The sequence below is a fragment of the Phoca vitulina genome, unplaced genomic scaffold (assembly GCF_004348235.1).
Source record: "Phoca vitulina isolate PV1807 unplaced genomic scaffold, GSC_HSeal_1.0 scaffold1, whole genome shotgun sequence".
Lineage (NCBI taxonomy): Eukaryota > Metazoa > Chordata > Mammalia > Carnivora > Phocidae > Phoca > Phoca vitulina.
The window spans coordinates 18,184,455-18,201,282 of NW_022589704.1; the positions used below are offsets into that span (position 1 = coordinate 18,184,455).

The 16,828-nt window shown below is 58.9% G+C and overlaps 3 protein-coding genes across 14 annotated transcripts in view; all 3 read right to left on the bottom strand.

Annotated features, from left to right (window-relative positions):
- Positions 1-2,850: 2,850 nt before the first annotated feature.
- GMPPA (GDP-mannose pyrophosphorylase A) lies at positions 2,851-10,020 on the bottom strand. 8 transcript variants are annotated; one of them, XM_032401435.1, is made up of 14 exons: positions 9,939-10,020; positions 8,991-9,051; positions 8,789-8,886; positions 7,765-7,868; positions 7,312-7,498; positions 6,901-6,960; positions 5,645-5,775; positions 4,947-4,961; positions 4,439-4,573; positions 4,237-4,334; positions 4,015-4,061; positions 3,727-3,819; positions 3,462-3,630; positions 2,851-3,154 (listed from the first exon to the last, which is right to left on the bottom strand). In XM_032401435.1, the coding sequence occupies exons 2-14, from the start codon at positions 9,028-9,030 to the stop codon at positions 3,054-3,056; spliced, it is 1,278 nt and encodes a 425-aa protein (XP_032257326.1). In that variant the 5' UTR covers positions 9,031-9,051; positions 9,939-10,020; the 3' UTR covers positions 2,851-3,053. The 8 variants fall into 8 exon arrangements, with proteins under 8 accessions (XP_032257326.1, XP_032257343.1, XP_032257352.1 ...); XM_032401452.1 differs by having other exon boundaries at positions 9,933-10,006; XM_032401461.1 differs by lacking the exon at positions 9,939-10,020 and adding an exon at positions 9,630-9,932.
- A 618-nt stretch (positions 10,021-10,638) lies between these two features.
- Positions 10,639-12,557, bottom strand: SPEGNB (SPEG neighbor). The gene is made up of 4 exons (XM_032411206.1): positions 12,430-12,557; positions 11,801-12,108; positions 11,044-11,185; positions 10,639-10,875 (listed from the first exon to the last, which is right to left on the bottom strand). Exons 1-4 carry the CDS (start codon positions 12,555-12,557, stop codon positions 10,737-10,739), a joined length of 717 nt encoding a protein of 238 aa, XP_032267097.1. The 3' UTR covers positions 10,639-10,736.
- Positions 12,558-14,992: 2,435 nt separating this feature from the next.
- The window catches only part of SPEG (striated muscle enriched protein kinase), a 49,005-nt gene continuing 47,169 nt past the window's right edge, over positions 14,993-16,828 (bottom strand). For 3 of the 5 annotated variants that reach the window (XM_032401500.1, XM_032401536.1, XM_032401508.1), the window contains 3 exons: positions 16,750-16,825; positions 16,419-16,568; positions 14,993-16,079 (listed from right to left, as the gene is read on the bottom strand). In XM_032401500.1, the coding sequence (XP_032257391.1) occupies positions 15,887-16,079; positions 16,419-16,568; positions 16,750-16,825 (419 nt within the window). In that variant the 3' untranslated portion in view covers positions 14,993-15,886. The remainder of the gene's footprint in view (positions 16,080-16,418; positions 16,569-16,749; positions 16,826-16,828) is intronic. The other 2 variants (XM_032401518.1, XM_032401528.1) reach the window with 1 other exon arrangement.

The following is a 16,828-nucleotide window of genomic DNA, read 5'->3' on the forward strand; positions in this document are numbered from 1 at the left end:
ACAGGGAGCCACAGTCAAGGGTGCTCCACCAGCCGGCGCTGGGATGGAGACCCCATCACACCCAGGGTGGCAGGAACCAATGTTTCACAGGGGATTTCTTTGTGGGGAGCAGTATGGGCATGGAGGGAGGGCAGTGGCTTGGCCAGGCTCACGGCTCAGACCCGCAGCCCCTTACCACCTCCTGCCCTCCTGTTCTCCAAGCCTCCCAGAAAGGTGTGCTCGGGAAGGGGGAGGCCCCTGCTCCCTCGTGAAGAGCCGAGGTGGTAACGGCAGCAGAGGGGAGCCCGGAGGGAAGGAAGGGGAGGAGGAAGAAGGGGCGGGGGGAGGGGCGCGGGGGTGGCAGGCGGGGCAGAGTAATTGCGTGTTTGTCAGTTCTCCTGTCTGCACAGGAGGAGCGAGTGTGATGGTGGTGGGTGTAGCTTCGCCTCGAGGAGTAGGTGTCTGTTGGCAGAGGTGTCAGTGTGTCTGTCTCAGGGGTCTAGGCTCTCCTTGGCCCCCGCCCTCCCCTCTGTGTTTTGGGGAGCGCGGCTCTGGGCACACCCAGCTGTGCTCCGTGCTGATGCGGCAGATGTGGCGGGGCCCCAGCTGTGCCTGCTTCCCGGAGAGGGGGAGGGGGCCGCAATCTGCTCCCCCGGTAATGGCCGCTGAGCGCCAGGGGGAGGGCATGGAGATGGGGGTGGGGCTGGGGCCCAGGTCAGCCCCGCCAAAGGGACAGGAGGCAGTGAGGGCCCTGCCCCCACTCCACCCCACCCCGGCCAACCTCCCCCCAATCTGTGTTCTTGGCTCGGCCTCTCCCCCTCGCTGGCTCCTGAAGCCCATCCAAATTTCTCTCCAAGCTCAGTCCCCGTCCCCAGCCCTCCTCCCATCGCCCCATCCAGCTCGGTGCCAGGGACCTGCCCCCCTCCCCAGCCCCCAGCTTGCTCCCCCTCGCTGATTTTACAGAATAATCTTTTTATGGAAACCTAAAAAAGCACTAATGGCAGGAGCGCACCCCTCCCCCGCATCCCTTCCCCCGCTCATCCCCCACTTCCCACCCCAGTTCCCTTGGTTCTCCCTCCTCAAACCCTTTGGGGGCCAGCACCCTCCCACCCCTTCAGGGCCAATGAGGACCTAGACGTGGCGGAGAAGTGGGCTCCCACATCCTGGGCCCCAAACTGTGCCCTCAGAGATGGATGGGGCGCTAGGTCCTTCCCTGGGCAGACAAGGGCTGGAGAGGAGTGGAGGGCATTATGACTCCTCAGGACTTCCCCCACCTCCACAGGACCACACAACAGGGACTCTACCAGCCTGGTGGGAGGGGGCAGGTTACAAAGATCTCAGCTACACTAGCCACCCCCCCACTTCAAACACTGACCCTTTCGCTTTCCAGTGCCTCTCCCCACCGCCACTGGGCCTAGGAGGGGGCTCCCGGGGGCCAGGGCCTGACACAGACTTATTGGATTTCACAGTGTTTTGCTGAGAAAATAATTAAATTATCATATTTATGAGGAGCTGCCATGGCCTCTGCCAACCACTTGGAACAGAAGGGTCAGGACTGGGGGGAGGGCAGGGAAGGGACCCAGTCCCTGGCCCCACAGCCCATCCCTCTCCCGGCTCCTTCCTCAGGGAGTTGACCCCAGGCCCAGAGAAGGCATCGGCTGCCCCCTGCCAACCCCATGCAGATTATGGGAGGTCTGGGCTGGAGGCAGGGACAGGGAATGGGAAAGAGGCTGAGTCAAGGCAGGTTGTAGGTCAGGACTGCTAAAACCCAGCTCCTTTCACACATGCTCTCACACAGCCTGCAGGGCCTGAGGGGGCTGGGAGGGCACATCCAGCCCAATCCCCCGTTACCCTCAGCCCAGCTCCTGAGGAAGCACATCTTCCTAACTGCCCAGCTATGAAGCTATGAAATCCTGGGCTCTGTCCCAGACCCCGGTGCTGATAACAAGGTCCCGGCACCCTGCCGCCTGCCACCCCCGCCTCCTGCCAGGACCCCCTCCTCCCTCCCACCCACGCCCTGCCCCCCATTCTCTTTGGGTAATTAGATTCCTCTCAATTAGCAGATTACGATCATTACCAGCTCATCTGGCAACTAAGCTCCGCACCCACAGCTGGGGAAAGGGGGGCACCAAAAGGGGGCACGTGGGGGTCATGGGCAAACATGATAGATGATTGGGTTTCTCTGGGGCTTCAGGAATGTGGAGAGGACAGAGACCTCCCAAAGGGCCGAGTCAGGGTGGTGGGAGGTGGCCAGGGACCCTCCCCTCCCAGCACAAGGGGCCCCCACTGTGCTTGGGGAGGGCTAGGCACCAGCTTAGGTCTGCCCCGCCTGCCAGGGGAGTAAGAGACACCAACCAGGCCTCGGGCGGGGAGAGCCCCCCACCCCGCCAAAAGCCAGGCTAGGAGCAGATGGAGCTGGCAAAGCGGAAAACAGGCTGGGGCTGGGCTGGGCAGGAACTGAGAAAAGCAACCACCGGGTGATCCAGTATCAGGCCTGTGGCTCTCAGTCCCTGAGCCACCGCCAGCACCCCACAGCCCAACCAGAATCCTGCACCCTTCCTTTCAGAATCCTTACACTCAGAGCCCGAGCCAGGCCCATTGAAGAGAAACAGGAAGGCGGGCAAGCCGGCAGTGCTGGGGTAGGGGTGAAGGCAGGGGCCAGACAGGCTGGGAGCCTTGGGGGCCTTCCTCCCAAGCAGAGCAGCGCAAGAGGCTAAAGGCAGTGGGAGGGGGAGATTTACCAGGGCTCCAGATTCATTATTCATGAGCCCGCAGCAACGACTCCAATTTAAATGCTAATGTGGGGGGGCCTGACTCAGCTGCCCCCCTTCCACCCTCACCCCCAGCCCAGGCACAAGCAGGAGTCTGTGCTGGCTCCAAGGTTCACTGGGGTTTATTAAGGAGTGAAGAGGGAGGCCAGGAGTCCCCCGGCCACCCACGTTGCTCCTGGCACGTGAAAATCCCGCCTGGCTTCCTCTGGTCCTTTTGGACAGAGGCTGGCCATGCAGGCAGGAGCTTCGAGGGGAGCGGGTAGGAGGTGGGAGTTGGGGGGGTGTGCCTTCTGGCAGTCCCCCTCAGAGGATGATCTGGTTGGTGAAGCTGCGGCTCAACTCCTTGTGTGGCAGAACAATCGAGTTCAGGATGAGCACCTCAGCAGGGATCCGGACACGGCAGCCTGCAACGGGGACATGAGGGCACCAGGAGGAAGCCGTGGGGAGGGGAGGCCAGAGGCAAGGAGCTGGGGCCACTGCCATCGGGGAGGAATCCCTCCCTGCCCATCTGTGCCCTGGCCTCACGCTCCCAGTGACTCACAACAGGGCCTGGCACAGAGCAAGCACTTTGTAAATGTTTGCTGAAGGAATAAACACAAGCAAGCAAGCACGCACGCATGCACACGCGCACACGCGTGCGTCCAATCCCCACAGGGCAAGGCTGTCACCTGTGGAGGTTTTCCACAGCCCTAGTCCCCTGGGAAGCCGTACCTAGGATGGTGATGGCAGGCAGCAGCTTCCCATCCTTGAAGAGGCTCTCACTGTCCATGTGCGCTCGGGGGTCGTTGGGATTGGGGTCATTGGGGGTACCCTCCACACGGGCCCAGCGCCCCACAGTGCTCCCCCAGCCCACAATGGTGTGCAGAACACAGGTGTGCTCCTGCCAAACACAACAGTGTCAAGTGAGGGAGGAGAAGGGGCCAGATGCAGAGCCCACGGGGCCCACCCCCCCCCCAGCCAGCCGCGGGGTGCCTACCTGCAGCAAGGCCCCATGGAGGACAATGCTCTCGCGGAGCCGCACCCCCTCGCCCACGGTCACCCCCTCCCCAATGGAGACGTTGGGACCTAGCTGTGGAGAGGAACAGATACCATAAGCCCTGGAGGGCCTTGGAGAAACCCGAATCCACCCCCTTCATAGAACAGGTAGGGGGGAAGGGACCTGCTTGAGCCTGTACGATGGATGATGACAAAGCAGAGCCCCGAGCTCTGAGCTCAGGAGCTCGGCGCCATCCCACCCGTCCTGGCGGCCTAGCCCCCCACTTACCACCGCCGACGGGGCCACCTTAGCTGTGGGGTGGATGTAAACATTTCCTAGAAGCAGAAGAGAAGATCTGGGGGCAACTACCCCACACCATACCTGGTTCGGGGTTGGGGGGCGCAGGGACTGGAGCTTCACCTCTGAATCTGAGGTCAGGAGTCCTGGCTCAGAGGGCACAGGGGGCTGGGGTGGGGGGCAAAGATGAGGAAGGGGGGCAGGGGGCTGTACCTCGGATTCGTGGACCCCCGGGAGCGTGCTTGGCCAGGCGTTCTGGGTGAGTGAGCTGGTACTGGCCCAGGTAGAGGCGGGAGGCATAGAGAGCTGAACTGGCGGGAGCCACAGAGCAGAATGGGGGATTCAGGGGCCAGCAGGTGCCTACCCCCCTGAAAATCTCAACTCCCAGGTGCCCCAGCCACCCACGTAGCCATACCCCGCAGACTTGATCTGGCTCCAGATACCATCAGTGAGGTGGACATAGATCTGGCCCTGCCCAGCCAGGGCGGAGAACACGTCCTGCTCCAGGCGGATGGTACCTGCCCCTGGCCACAGGCCTGAAGAGTCCTCCCTGGCAGAGAGGAGATGCGGACATCAACTCCCCAGCTGAGCCCGCCCGGAAGGCCAACATGGTATCTCAGGGATAGGGATCTGAGGGAATCCCACCCCCTCTCCAGGCCTGGCCAGATCTTCTCCAAAGGGATGCTCATGTCCCAGGAAACTCTGCCAGTGCCCTTACCCACGTCACCCTCCCACCCCTAGCTGGGGTGCAATCCCAGGGGACCCCCGGGCATGGACCCACACCTCATCTCTGCCCCAGGTCCAGGGAGTTCGCCCGGACATAGCTTCCCCCCATTTTCCCCTTCTCCTCCCCATCCACTCCTCCAAACCCCACCTCGGGTCACCCTCCCTCTCACGGGATGGAATGAAACACAGACACTCACCCCAGAGGAAGACAGCTGGTGAGGGCAGAGACAGTCACAGAAAGAGAGGGAGAGAGAGAGAGAGAGATGGTAGAGATGCCAGCTCAGCAGAAACAGACAGAGGCCCGGAGAGATGGAGAGAGAAGCAGAGATGGATGGGAGTGAGTGGGGCATGAGACAGGGAGCCAGGCGGGGAGGAGGGAGTGAAGGCCAGGACCCACAGTGGGGAGGGGGGCGGGGAACAGGTCCGGGGCCTACAAGGATGACCTGGGGAGGGGCCTGTGGCCAGCAGGGCTCTGCGGGCTATGCTCTGAGGGGAGCCTCAGCCTGACAGTGTGGGGTGTGGGTGTGTGTGGGTGTGGGTGTGTGTCTCTCTCTCTCTTTGCATGTCTCTGCACCCAAGCGTGTGTGCGCCCAAGTGTGCATGTTGCCGTCTGTTCTGAAAGACATCTCCAGGACACTCATCAGGGCTTGAGAGAAATGGACCAGAAGGGGAGTGGGCAGGCAGTGACAGAGTAGGAACTGGGATGGCTAAGGAAGAGGGACAGAATGAGGTTAGAAGGGGAGGGGACCGGGAAGGCTTGGCTGGGGATGACAAGTGGAAAGGAAAAAGGAGGAGGAAGGTGAGCAGGTGGAAACGGAGCCTGCAGAGCCTGGGGGCGGGGGTGCTCTGTGACTGGGGGGAACTTGGGGTTACAGGGCCATGGGGCCCGCCTCACAGTTGCCCATCCTGCTGGTTTCGCTGGAAGACATCCCGAAGGGGCTTCAGGGCTTCCGGGGAAAAGAGGTAGATGCCACAGTTGATGACATCACTAACAAAGGTGCTGGGTTTCTCCACATAGTGCAGGACCTGAGGACAGGGCAGGCTGGGTCCAGTAGAGGAGGGGGCCCCCTGCCCCCCAGGTCCCCCACCCCCCACCATCCCCTAAGACCTTCTGACTGCCAGCTACTCCCTGCTGCCAGGGTGGTCTTCCTAAAACGCACAGTCACTGCCCTTCACCTTCAAGGTAAGTCCCAACTACATACCTTTTCCCTCCCAATCCTCCCCACCTCCCAGCACCCCCAGCACACCATTCACTGCCATTGCACGCCTGTGCCTGGAATGCCCTTTCTCAGTGATTCATCTGGAAAACTCAGCTTTCAAAACCCAGTCAACCTTGCCACTTCCTCTGGGAGCCTGCGCTTGTCCCACCCTACACTGAGCCTCTCAGGTCTGGGCTCCCCTGGCGTCTGGCCACACCTCACTGTGGGCCCCTGTGTCATTTGCCATGGTTGACTTTTGACTGTCTTTCCCACTGACTGGGGGTTTCCTGGGAGGGAGGGATTCTATTTCTTTCGCTCTGTTTCTTTCACATCTAGCTAGTGCCTAGTATAAAACTTAAAAAAAAAAAAAACACACATATTTATATGTGTGTGCCCGTTTAAGTGTATTTTTAATACTAATGCTTGAACAAAGAAAAGGGCTGTGCGAAAGTCAGTTAGGCTCAGGGGCAGGGAGTTTCACAAACAAGGACTGAGACCCTCTGCCTTACGGATCCCGCTCCCACCTCTGGAATTCTAGAGGCACAATAATACTGTTTCCTGCCTCTGTGCCCTTGCACATCCTGTTCCCTCTACCTGCAACGCCTTCCTGTCTCCTTCTTCATCTCCACAAATTTAACTCAACTCAGACTTTGCCTCCTCCAGGGAGCTCTTCCTGCCCCCAGCCAGGCAAGGCTGGGGTAGGCCTCCTTTCGTGTTCCCATAGCACACAGCGCATACATCTATCAGGGCACTGCACCCATGGAAATTAACTGTTAGCCTTTGCTCTTTGCCAATCTCTAGAAAAGATGGAAGATGAACAGCCAAGGGTACGCCCCACCTGGTTGACAGCACTGGAGCCCACCCAATTGCCTTCTAGCATTCTCTAGAGGCAGAGGGGCGGGGGCATGAGGATACAGAGTAAGAACCCAGCCAGCCCCGTCTCTGCTCTTACCTCGTGTGTCTGTGGGTTCTCTACAATGCAGCCGTAGTTGAGGGACTGTGTCCTGTTAGCCTGAAAGACAGACACACCAAAACAATGACCTGCCTGCTCTAGGGCAGCAAGGTCTGTTTTCTTTCTTTCTTTCCCTCCCCTAAAGCACCTGGCACGTATTTCTGGCACTGACAGGCCTTCAGCAGGGGGAGAACTGACAGCTGCCCTCCCCCTCCTTCCTTCTGAGCAGCCAAAGGGATCAGGGTCTCTACCGCCGCCGCCTCCTCCTCCTCCTCCGCTACTTGCTAGGACTTCTGGCACATTCCCTTGTTGATGCCCGTTCCCACTCCAACTCTCTCTCGGCTGCCCCTGCCTCCCCGAACGTCTCTGGATCACCCCCTTTACCCCCTCCAGCCCTCCTGGCCCCCTCACCGTGGTGCCAAGGAGCAAGAAAGGGTGAGGCTGGTGTCTGTAGGCATCCAACATAGCACTCAAGGGGAAGTCGGAGCAGACATCAGCGTTGAGCACAAAGAAGGCCTCAGGGCCCCCGGCCAGGATCTGGTCCCGGAAATGGTAGAGACCACCTCCTGTGCCCAGGGGCACAAATTCTTGCAGGTACCTGTCACCGGGGGACCCCAGGGCCAGCTCAGTGAGATGAGAGGAGGCAGATAGCATGAGCCTGGGCATCTGACCCCTCCTGCTCCCAGAAATACACCTGCCTGAGGCCAATATACTCAGGGATTCAGAGATGCCCAAATAAGACCCCTCCTGGTATATAAGGGTGAAGTCTGCCAGATGCTGACTCAACCCACTCACCAGGACTCTGAGGCCTCGGGCACTGACCCCACACCCCATCCCCCCCATACGGCACATGTACACAAACACCTGATGGGGAGGTTAAACTCCTGCTGGGCAGCCTCTAGAAATCGGGTAAGGGGCTCGTCAGGTTGGTAGAAGCCAATGAGCAGAATCTCCTGCATCCCAGGGACCTGAGAGCAAGGGAAGAGGTTGGGAGGAAAAAGAACGTATCTGATAGGAAGGAATGTTGGGGGAACCCCTGGTACTGGCCCAGGAGTCCAGAGACCATAGTTTTGGTCTCAGCTGTGGGTTCTCACTTTACCACCCTGGCCTGTGTTCTCCTCCAGACAAAGAGGAAGCTAGAGGAAGTCTGTCCCTGATCTTTCAATCTTTTATGATTCTGTTGTTCCCCCGACCCCATCCCCTCATCTGAGGATCACCCTAGGAAAGATCCTGCCTACCAAACTGCATGAAAAGATAATCCATTCATTTTCCCCCATATTTATTATCTGTCAATATGAGCTTGAGATCAGCATGAGATAAGGGTACCACTTATCAAGTGCCTACATTGCACTAGGCACTTTACCAACATCATCTCTAAGCCCTGCCGCCCCACAAAGTAGGGTTAATCACCCCATTTGACCAGTAAGAAAACTAAGGCTCAGAAAGGGCGAGGAATTTACCCAAGTAAATTTACTCTCCAGGCAGAGACTGGATCCAGATCAAACCCTGCCCATCCCAATGCCTAAAGCAATAAAGAAATTAGCTCCACAGTGAGCAAGGGTTTGAGTTCCGTGCTTTGCTATCATTCAGGTTCCTCAGGCTGTTGCTTTAAATGGTCTCTAAGATTCCGGCCTGATCTCGCATTCCATGCTTTAAAAATAGGAGTGAAATCTGAACAAGAAGAGGCCAGATGAGAGACCAGATTAGCGAAGACAGCAGGGCAGCTGTACTGCACAACTCCGAGGTACACCATTCACACTGTCATTTATAAATGGCAGTCCCTGGAGTTACACCTGGTGTGAACAGGACATGGTTGGAGAGGGGGGGAAATAACAGCATGAAGGAGATGAGCAGGAAGTGAGGTGGGAGGGGGAGCCTCTGGGGTTACCTGGGCACAGGCCTCAATGTGGTGCTGGATCATAGGGACCCCCGCCACTGGAAACAGGGGCTTGGGCACCTCAAAAGACAAAGGCCTGAAGCGGGTCCCTGAGAGAGGAGAGAGAAGCACATTTCAGCTTCCTGCCTCCCTCTGCCTCCACCCCCCAGTCATTCCAGCCCAACCTCCCTACCCCTTTCCCTAGGCTCCTCACCCTTTTGAGGGCCTCCAATCAGGATCACAGCTTTGAGCATGGTGGCAACTGCTACCTAAACCTCAAGTCCCAACAGAGAAATCAGGCTCAGATCTCACACCCCAGCCCAAGAACCCCACTCACATCCCAAGCAAACCCCAAACTCCAAAGAGCAACACTTAGCCCTCTCACAGGATGTAAATCCAAAATTCAATATAGTCCCTCCTTTGACACAACACCTCACAAATCCCATACATCTGAAACCCCAACCCAGATTCCAAAGTGGCCTTAAAACCCCACAGCGATTTCTCCTAAATTCTGAAATTCGCACCCCACAATTTGATCCAACAGACTTCCCTCTGGCTATAGACACATTCAGCAAACTCAGAAACTCAGCGACAGATCTCTTAGACCCCAAACCTCAAAAACCCGAAACCCCAAACCCACTGATTCCCAATTGTTACATTCTTATGCTATAGGTGTTAAGCCCTGAATGCCAACAGTGAACCCTGAATACTGAATCTCAAATCCTGAGTGAGCCCCAGATACTTAACTGCGATCCTAAGAATGAATCCCAATAAAGTAACACTGGTCCGCATCTGATGAATCCCAAGTCCAAGCAAAACCCTCTATATGCTGAATTTGAATCCTAAAACTAACCTCTAAGTGATGAACCCTGAATCAAAAGGCAGATTCCCTCGGCATCTCAAACACGGAATCTACCCCCCCCCCCCCGGGTCCCAGTACTGGCGACAAGTCTGAAACTCTGGATTCGCAGGATTGATTGCTGACCCTCTGAACGCCACAACTGACTCCGTCTAATAAACCCTAGGCTCGCGTAGCCAGGGGCTGTGGGACTAACAAGAACGGACCTCCGAAGGGCCAGCCGGGACCTCCGAGCAGCCCTCGGTGTAGGGGCCATCCCCTGCCCTCTACCCCTTTTGCCACCCCTCCGTCAGCAACCTTTACCACTAGCTCTTTTTATCCCAGCTCTGTCGCCCGCTACTGCTTGCTCCTTCCGCGCACGTGTCTTCTCGCGACTCGCGAGAACTCCTTCGCGGAGTATGCCGGGAATAGCAGTTCTTAAGAGCCTGTCGTTTCCCGTAGCCCTCCCCCGTCCCCCCCCCACACCCCTCCACGCGCTTCTGAATACAAGAGAGGAGGGAGATGGGACTTATGGGAGAACAAGGGGCGTGGCCAAGGTATCTAGGAGGCGGGGCTAAAGAGAAGAAGGGTGGGGCCTAAGAGGCAGAGGCTGGAAGCTAAGATTAGGACCTTGAACCGTCTGGGAATGGGCCCAGGGGTAGCGGCTGAAGTGGGAACAGGGTCACAGGGAGAGGCGGGCCTAGAGACGAGAGGGGGTGTGGCCATCTGTGAGATGGGCGTGGCGAGGACGCCAACCCCGGCGAGTGGCTGGGGCCTGAGGTCAGAAAAAGAGAAGGCGGAGTCATAAGCTCCTTGCGCCGTCCCACTGGGAAGCGAAGGAGCCCCGGACGGTGAGAGAAAACTTATCTCAGATTTACAGTCCGTAACATAAAGCACTGAGCCAGGCACTCTCCAAACATTCCGACCCCAACATTCTGTGACCTTGGTGTGTGGGTCTGGAGTAAGCGTGGGTGCGAGTGCGGGGGAGAGGAAACGGCGTCCCCAAAGACCAGAACACGCGGAGGGTCAGAGAGAGCAGCTTTATTAAGCAAGATGGAGGAGGGTCGTCGGTCCCACCCACCCCGGGGCTTGGAGCCAGGGCGAACGGTCCGAGCGTTCCTTTCAGGCCACGTCCACGCGAGCAAAGCTCTGGTCCATGCCCAGGCTGTTCTCCACGTACACCTCGTACTTGCCGCTGTCCTCGGGCGTGGCCCGGCGAATGGTCAGCGTCGTGGTGGTACTGCCGATCTCGAAGAACACCCTGGCAGGGAGAGGGGGAGCGGGGAGGGCGGGCCGAGGTCAGGTTACGGGCGCCCGGGGCCAGGCTGGTTAGCCAGCTCTGGTCCTCAGCTCGCGTTCCCCGCCCCCGGCCCACTCTCGCCAGGGCTCTGGGCCCCGTTCCGCCCCAGCGGCAGGTCCCCGCCCTCGCCTGTCATCCTCCTCGATGTCCTCCCCGTCCTTGGTCCAGCCGACGTCGGGCGCAGGCTCGCCCATGATCTCCGCGGTCAGCGTCACCGTGGTGCCTTTGCGTGCCTTAGTGTTATCCGGTCCCTTTTGAATCTTCGCAGGGACTAGAAGAAGGGAAAGGGCGTGCGACCCAGTGAGGGTCTTTAGGGGTGAGGCGGGGCAGGGGCATCACTTCCCCAGATAATACCCCGCCCTCAATATGAGATGGATTTAAGCTCGTAGTGTGACGTTGGGCAAGTCTAGCCTCTCTGGGGCTTCATTTCCTCAGCTGTTAAACCGGACTAGTAGCTGCCCCTGCTCCTTCCCACCGTGAGGTGGAGGATCAAAAGAGATACTATGAGTGAAAGCCCGGGAACGTTTACACATCTCGGTGCCCTGGATGGAGACAGTTCCGAGGAATGAACATCGCCCTGGGGCGGAGCCAGGAGGCCCAGGCCCTAACCCTGGCTCTGCCTCTGGCTCGCTGTGACCTTGGGGCCCTGGAGTGGAGTGATTGGAGCCCATAGCGGACTTCTCCGTCTTGGCGGGGAGGGGGACCGGATGGGATCCTGAGGCAGGAAGGGCTAGCCAGCCCGCGCGTCGCCGCGCCCCAGCCGGTGCCCGCAACCCCATGGACACTCGGCTAGGCCCAGCGGTGAGCGCGCGCTGGCTGGACCCAGCTGCGGCGCCGGGAGGCGGTGCTGCTCTCCGTGGTGGCGCCGCCCCCGGGGCGCGCGTACCTTCCACGAGGATGCGCGCCGAGTCAGAGCACTGGCCGAAGGGGTTGGTTACATTGATGCTGTACTGGCCCAGGTCGGCCAGCTCGCCGTCGCGCACCACCAGGGCGACTACGTCAGGGTCCTCGAAGACATAGCGATACTTGGGCCCGTCGCGCAGCTCCTTGCCATCTTTGCTCCAGCGGATGAATGGGTCCGGGAAAGCGGCAATGCGGCAAGTCAGCTTGGCCGCGCTGCCCTCGATCAGCACCACGTCCTTGAGCGGCTCCAGCACTCGTGGCGGCCCCTTCTCGCGAAGCTCCTTCCGGGACCTATCCGAGAGCCGGGTCAGGGCCCAGAGCTCCCACCACGCGGATCTGGACCGCCCGCACCAAATCCCCTGCCCGCCCCCTCGGCCCGCTAGAACTTTAAATGTGGGGGTGGGTTGGGAGGGGGCCTGCTCTTGAATTGTTACCCTGATGAAATGATGTGCTTTTGTCGGCCACCTTTCCACACCTCGCCAACCGCTCTCCCCTAAGTCCAGTGACCCCAGCGGTCCGTAACACTGCTCAGCTCCCAGCCACCCCCACGCAGCAGTGCGCTTTCTGCAGTTCCCGCTCCCCTCCTCCTGAAGGCTCCGGGCTCCCCCTCACCTGTGGCCCCGGTAAGAGGCCTGGATGCGAATGGCCGCTCTCTGGACCTGGGGGTCGTTGATATCCAGAGTACATCCCGGAGGCGGGGCCTTAGCGGCTGGTTTTTTGGCGGGAGCTGCCTTGGACATCTGGGGAGTGCAAAACAAACATGGAGTCTAGGCTGACACAGAGACTTTGACTTTCAGCTTTTCACCTGTCAATTCAGAACATCCTGGGGATGGGAGTGTCTGGGGCTGGTCTGAGAATAGGGACTCACCGTGGGCGGGTCGACTTCGGGACTTGGGTCCACTAGCTGGGTTGCAGGTGGGACAGAGCACTTCTGGAAGGCACAGTAGGGGCACGGGCAGGTGCTCAGCCCAGGGCCCTGGTTTTATACATCGCTCCCCTCCTTGCCTTGTTTGGCTTGGTTGCCCCAAGCCCCCCCGGGGACCCCAGCCCCGCCCCATGACCTAAGCGGGCTCCTTATTTAGCCTGAGGATGTTTGGGATGCTGGCTCAGCCGCTGAGGCAGACCCGAGGGGGAAACCTGAGCAGCTCTGGGGTGCACTTCATGTCAGCACCCGGACAGCTGGGCAGCTGGATGCGGCCCCATCCCCTCCCAGAGCAGGGGGTAACCATCCCACTCCTGGTAGTACCAGACAAGGGCCCAGGCTGGCAAGAGATTCAGCTCCCCACTGGGGCAGCTTTACACTCTGGTCAGTCCCCAGACAGTTGGACAACATGCCATTCCCAGGACACTGTCCATTAAAGGGTGCAAGTGTTTGTGGGGGTGCCCCTGAATGAAGCCAGAGTAGTGGGGGCGGGGGAGGGACTTCACTGTCCATCCAGCCAATTATGAGAGGGCAGTGTGGCTGTCAGGACCAATCCGGAAGCACTTACTCCCCTAGTCCCAGGAGTCTAGTCTAGGCTTGTCATTTCTGCACTGTGCCCCCTGGCGGTAATCTGAGATCAACCTAGAGGGGACGGTAAAGATTTTTCAGAACAGCATCCCCTCCTACCACCCCAGTCCCACTCACTTCCCTCCATGTGACATGATACAGTCTGACTGGGCTGGGTCTGACTGTGCCTGGAGATTGGCATTAACACTGACTCCCCAGTTCTCTGCCCAAGCCCCTTTTGGGTCGTAAACCCAACAATTGTGGATAGGGGCATCAGACTGCCTGGGAGAAGGGGTTCAGTTCACCCCTCTGGGACTTGCCTGGAGTCCAGGCTAGCCAACCCAGGGCACTTGCCTCCATGCCTTGTAACTGCCCGCCCAGGTGTGGAGCACTGTCACCTTTTGATCAGAGCAATTTTGACACAGCTCTGCTGACATAAATTACCTTTGCTCCTCCGGGTTTGGAACAAGCAGTTCACATTCCATTTTCAATGGAGATGGGAAGGGAGCTCAACATCAGAATGGGGATGGGAGAGAAATTTTACCATTTATCAAGATATGAGTTCAGGCACCTCATTTTTATATGAAAACACTTGTGGTGAGTAGGGGATTAAAGATTCTCACAGGCAAACTGTGTATCTTCATCGCTAAAATGACAGGTGGGCAAGACGTCTCTCTAGTCCCTTCCAGCTGGCTTGAACACTCTGTTATTTTATGATGATGGGGCTTGCCTCTTCCCTGGGGTCCTGAGAAGCCAGAGAGGCTGGGCTGGGCTGGGTTGGGTAAAATGTTGTTTGGGCCACAGCCAAGGGGCCCTCAACCTCAATCACAACACACCAGTGCTAACCCTCTCGGCTCATGGTTCGGAGGAGACTTTATTCCTTTTGCTTTGCCAAGGACAGAGTTTCCAAGGTGGGGAGAGGTGGGGAGAGGTGGGAAACAGCCTCCCCTGGACACAAGAACTGGCTCCCCCCTCCCCTCCACCTCTGGGCAGGACAACTCAGTTGTAGACCCAGTGACCATTCTGTGGTTCTGCAGGGAAGCAGCTAGAGTCAAGGAGTCTTAGCACCCATCAGACTCCCCAGCATGCCACGGGGACAAGAATGTTCAGGTTGATGTGTCCCTTGGCTCTCGACTGTGGCCCCATCTCAGCAGACACACCAACCAGAGCGTCGTGCAGCTGGTGGCCCACGGCCCTAACACAAAAGCATGGAGTTGAGAGGCTGTCCTCTGTGGCACTTCACACCATCATCACAATCTCGCCAATCATCATGATGAAACTCCTTCTGCTCCGGGGGCCAGGACCAGAGCTGGACTGTCTCCAGGGCAGAGTGAAGGAGACTGAGCCAGCCTTGGGGTGTGGGCTGGTGCATTCCAGAGCCCAGCATCCTCCAAGTTGCAATGACAGAATATGTGAAAAGAGGTGGGGGCCACCAGAGTCTGGTTAGATGGTAGTGGTGGAGTCCTGCCAGGACTCCAGAAACTTCAGGAGAGGCAGAAGTCCCTCCTCCCTCTAAGAATAAGGGAGAGGTGGGGCCCAGGAGGGTCAGGGTCAGGAGCCATGGTCTGAAGGTGCTAGCTCTTACAGCTCAGCTCTCATTGGCCAAGAGAAGGGTGAAATGCCCCTGTCCCACCACCCCCAGCACCCTGTACCCCCAGCCATCCCTCCCCATCGACCACACGTAGGTCCTGCTGCTTGCCATTTTTATTTTCCTTGTGACAGACAGACAGACAGCTGCACAGACAGCTGGATGGCTGGGGTGGGGGGGATGGTCAGGACAACACGGGCAATAGGAATTGGATGGAAGGGAAATTTCATAAAAGTCAATAAATAAATAAATATGAATGGGAAGAAGGACGAAGGCCACAGAGGGGTGGTGGGGACATCCTGGGGACAGCACAGAGTGCTCAGAGCTGCCTCCACTGGGACAGGAGGAGGACAGGAGAGCGCTGGTTCCAGTAATAACTGCCCCCAGCCCCCAGCCCTCTAGGTTCTCCTTCTGGGGATGTTGGCAGCTACCCCACCCCACTCCATCCCACCCGAGTCCTCTCCTCTCCCTCCCCTACCTCGCTGCCCTCCTTCACATGCTGGTTCTGGCTCCCTAGCACTGTCTCCATGTCCTGTCCCTGCTTCACCAACACTCACTCCCAGCCCACGACCCTGATACCCTGGGCTCCTTCCTCTTCCTCCTCTCCAGCTATTCACACCTTTCTTAGTTGGTTCTCCCCCAGAACCTTCCTCGAGTCTCCTCACCCTATCCCTTGGCTTCTTTTCCTGATCTCTTACCTATTCCCTTCTTGCCCCTTTTCCTGCTTCTCTGCTCCCGCGCCCCCACCCCCACCCAGCCTGGCCCATGGGTCTCCCCGTCTGGCTCTGGCCGGGGTGGCATCAGCAGAGCCCAGGGGGCGGGGGGCGGGTGGCTCTGTCCCTGCAGGTCCATGAGGTAATAGCCCGGCTGGATGTTGCTGCTGGTGGTGTCCGAAGCCCCGGGCCCACCCGGCTCAGGATGGGCCCTGGAATGTCCCGCAGCCTCAGCGGAACCCCGAGTTGAAGCCCGAGGCCGGGCTGCGGTCCGAGCCGCTAGGGGCTGCCTGGGTAGGAGCGGAGCAGCACCTTGTGGCGGGTGGCAGCCTCGGCCCGGCGGCGCCGCTGCTCACCCAGAAACTCCTTGAGCCGGTTGGTGGTGAAGGTGAGCGTCTGGCGGCGCAGCTTCATCAGGTAGGCGTCCTGCAGCCACGGGTGGGCCAAGCAGTCCTGCAGGGAGGGCCGGCTCCTGCCAGGCCCAGCCAGGGACCATGAGCCTGCAAGGCTCGGGCCTCCCACAGACCCAAGTCCCCGTCCTGGATTCCCGGCCCTAGGTGAGGGATCTTGGCCAACTCTGGGGCTCAGTTTCCCCATCTCTGGAATGGGGAAGGTGATTCTGCCTACCTCACGGGGCTTAGAAGCATCAGTGGTGCGTAGAACAACCACTTAGGGGTAGTAGTAGTGGTAGCGGTGTATTAGCGGTGGCCGGGGAGAAATTGGGGGGATCTTCAGGCTCCGGGCTTGGCCAGGGCAGTCTGAGGCGGGGGGTGGGTAATGCTGGGGGCTTGGCAAGTGTGCGGCTACTCACCAGGGATGTACTGAGAGGACCTTTCGCAAGAAGAGTGTGGCGCTTTGGGAGGTGTTGGGGTATAGCTGGAAGGCATCAAAGCGGCCCCCCACAATCCGAGCCTCTGTTTCCTGGGGGTCTGGCTCATAGAACGGGGAGTGTCCACTGAGCCTGTTGTGGAGACAATTCAGTTGACACATGTGGACAGAAGGTCCACTCACAGCCCCAGGGGGACATTAGTGTGGGGGTTCAGAGGGGCTCAGTGCTCTGGGCTGGGCACATGCACATGTGTGTTGGGGAGTCTGTGAGGGGGAGAGGGTATAGGCGGAAGGTGCATCCCAGGGGCACTCACATGATGTAAGTGAGCACGCCCGCTCCCCAGATGTCCGTGGCAGAGCCGATGGGTTCTCCCTTCACCATCTCGGGAGCTG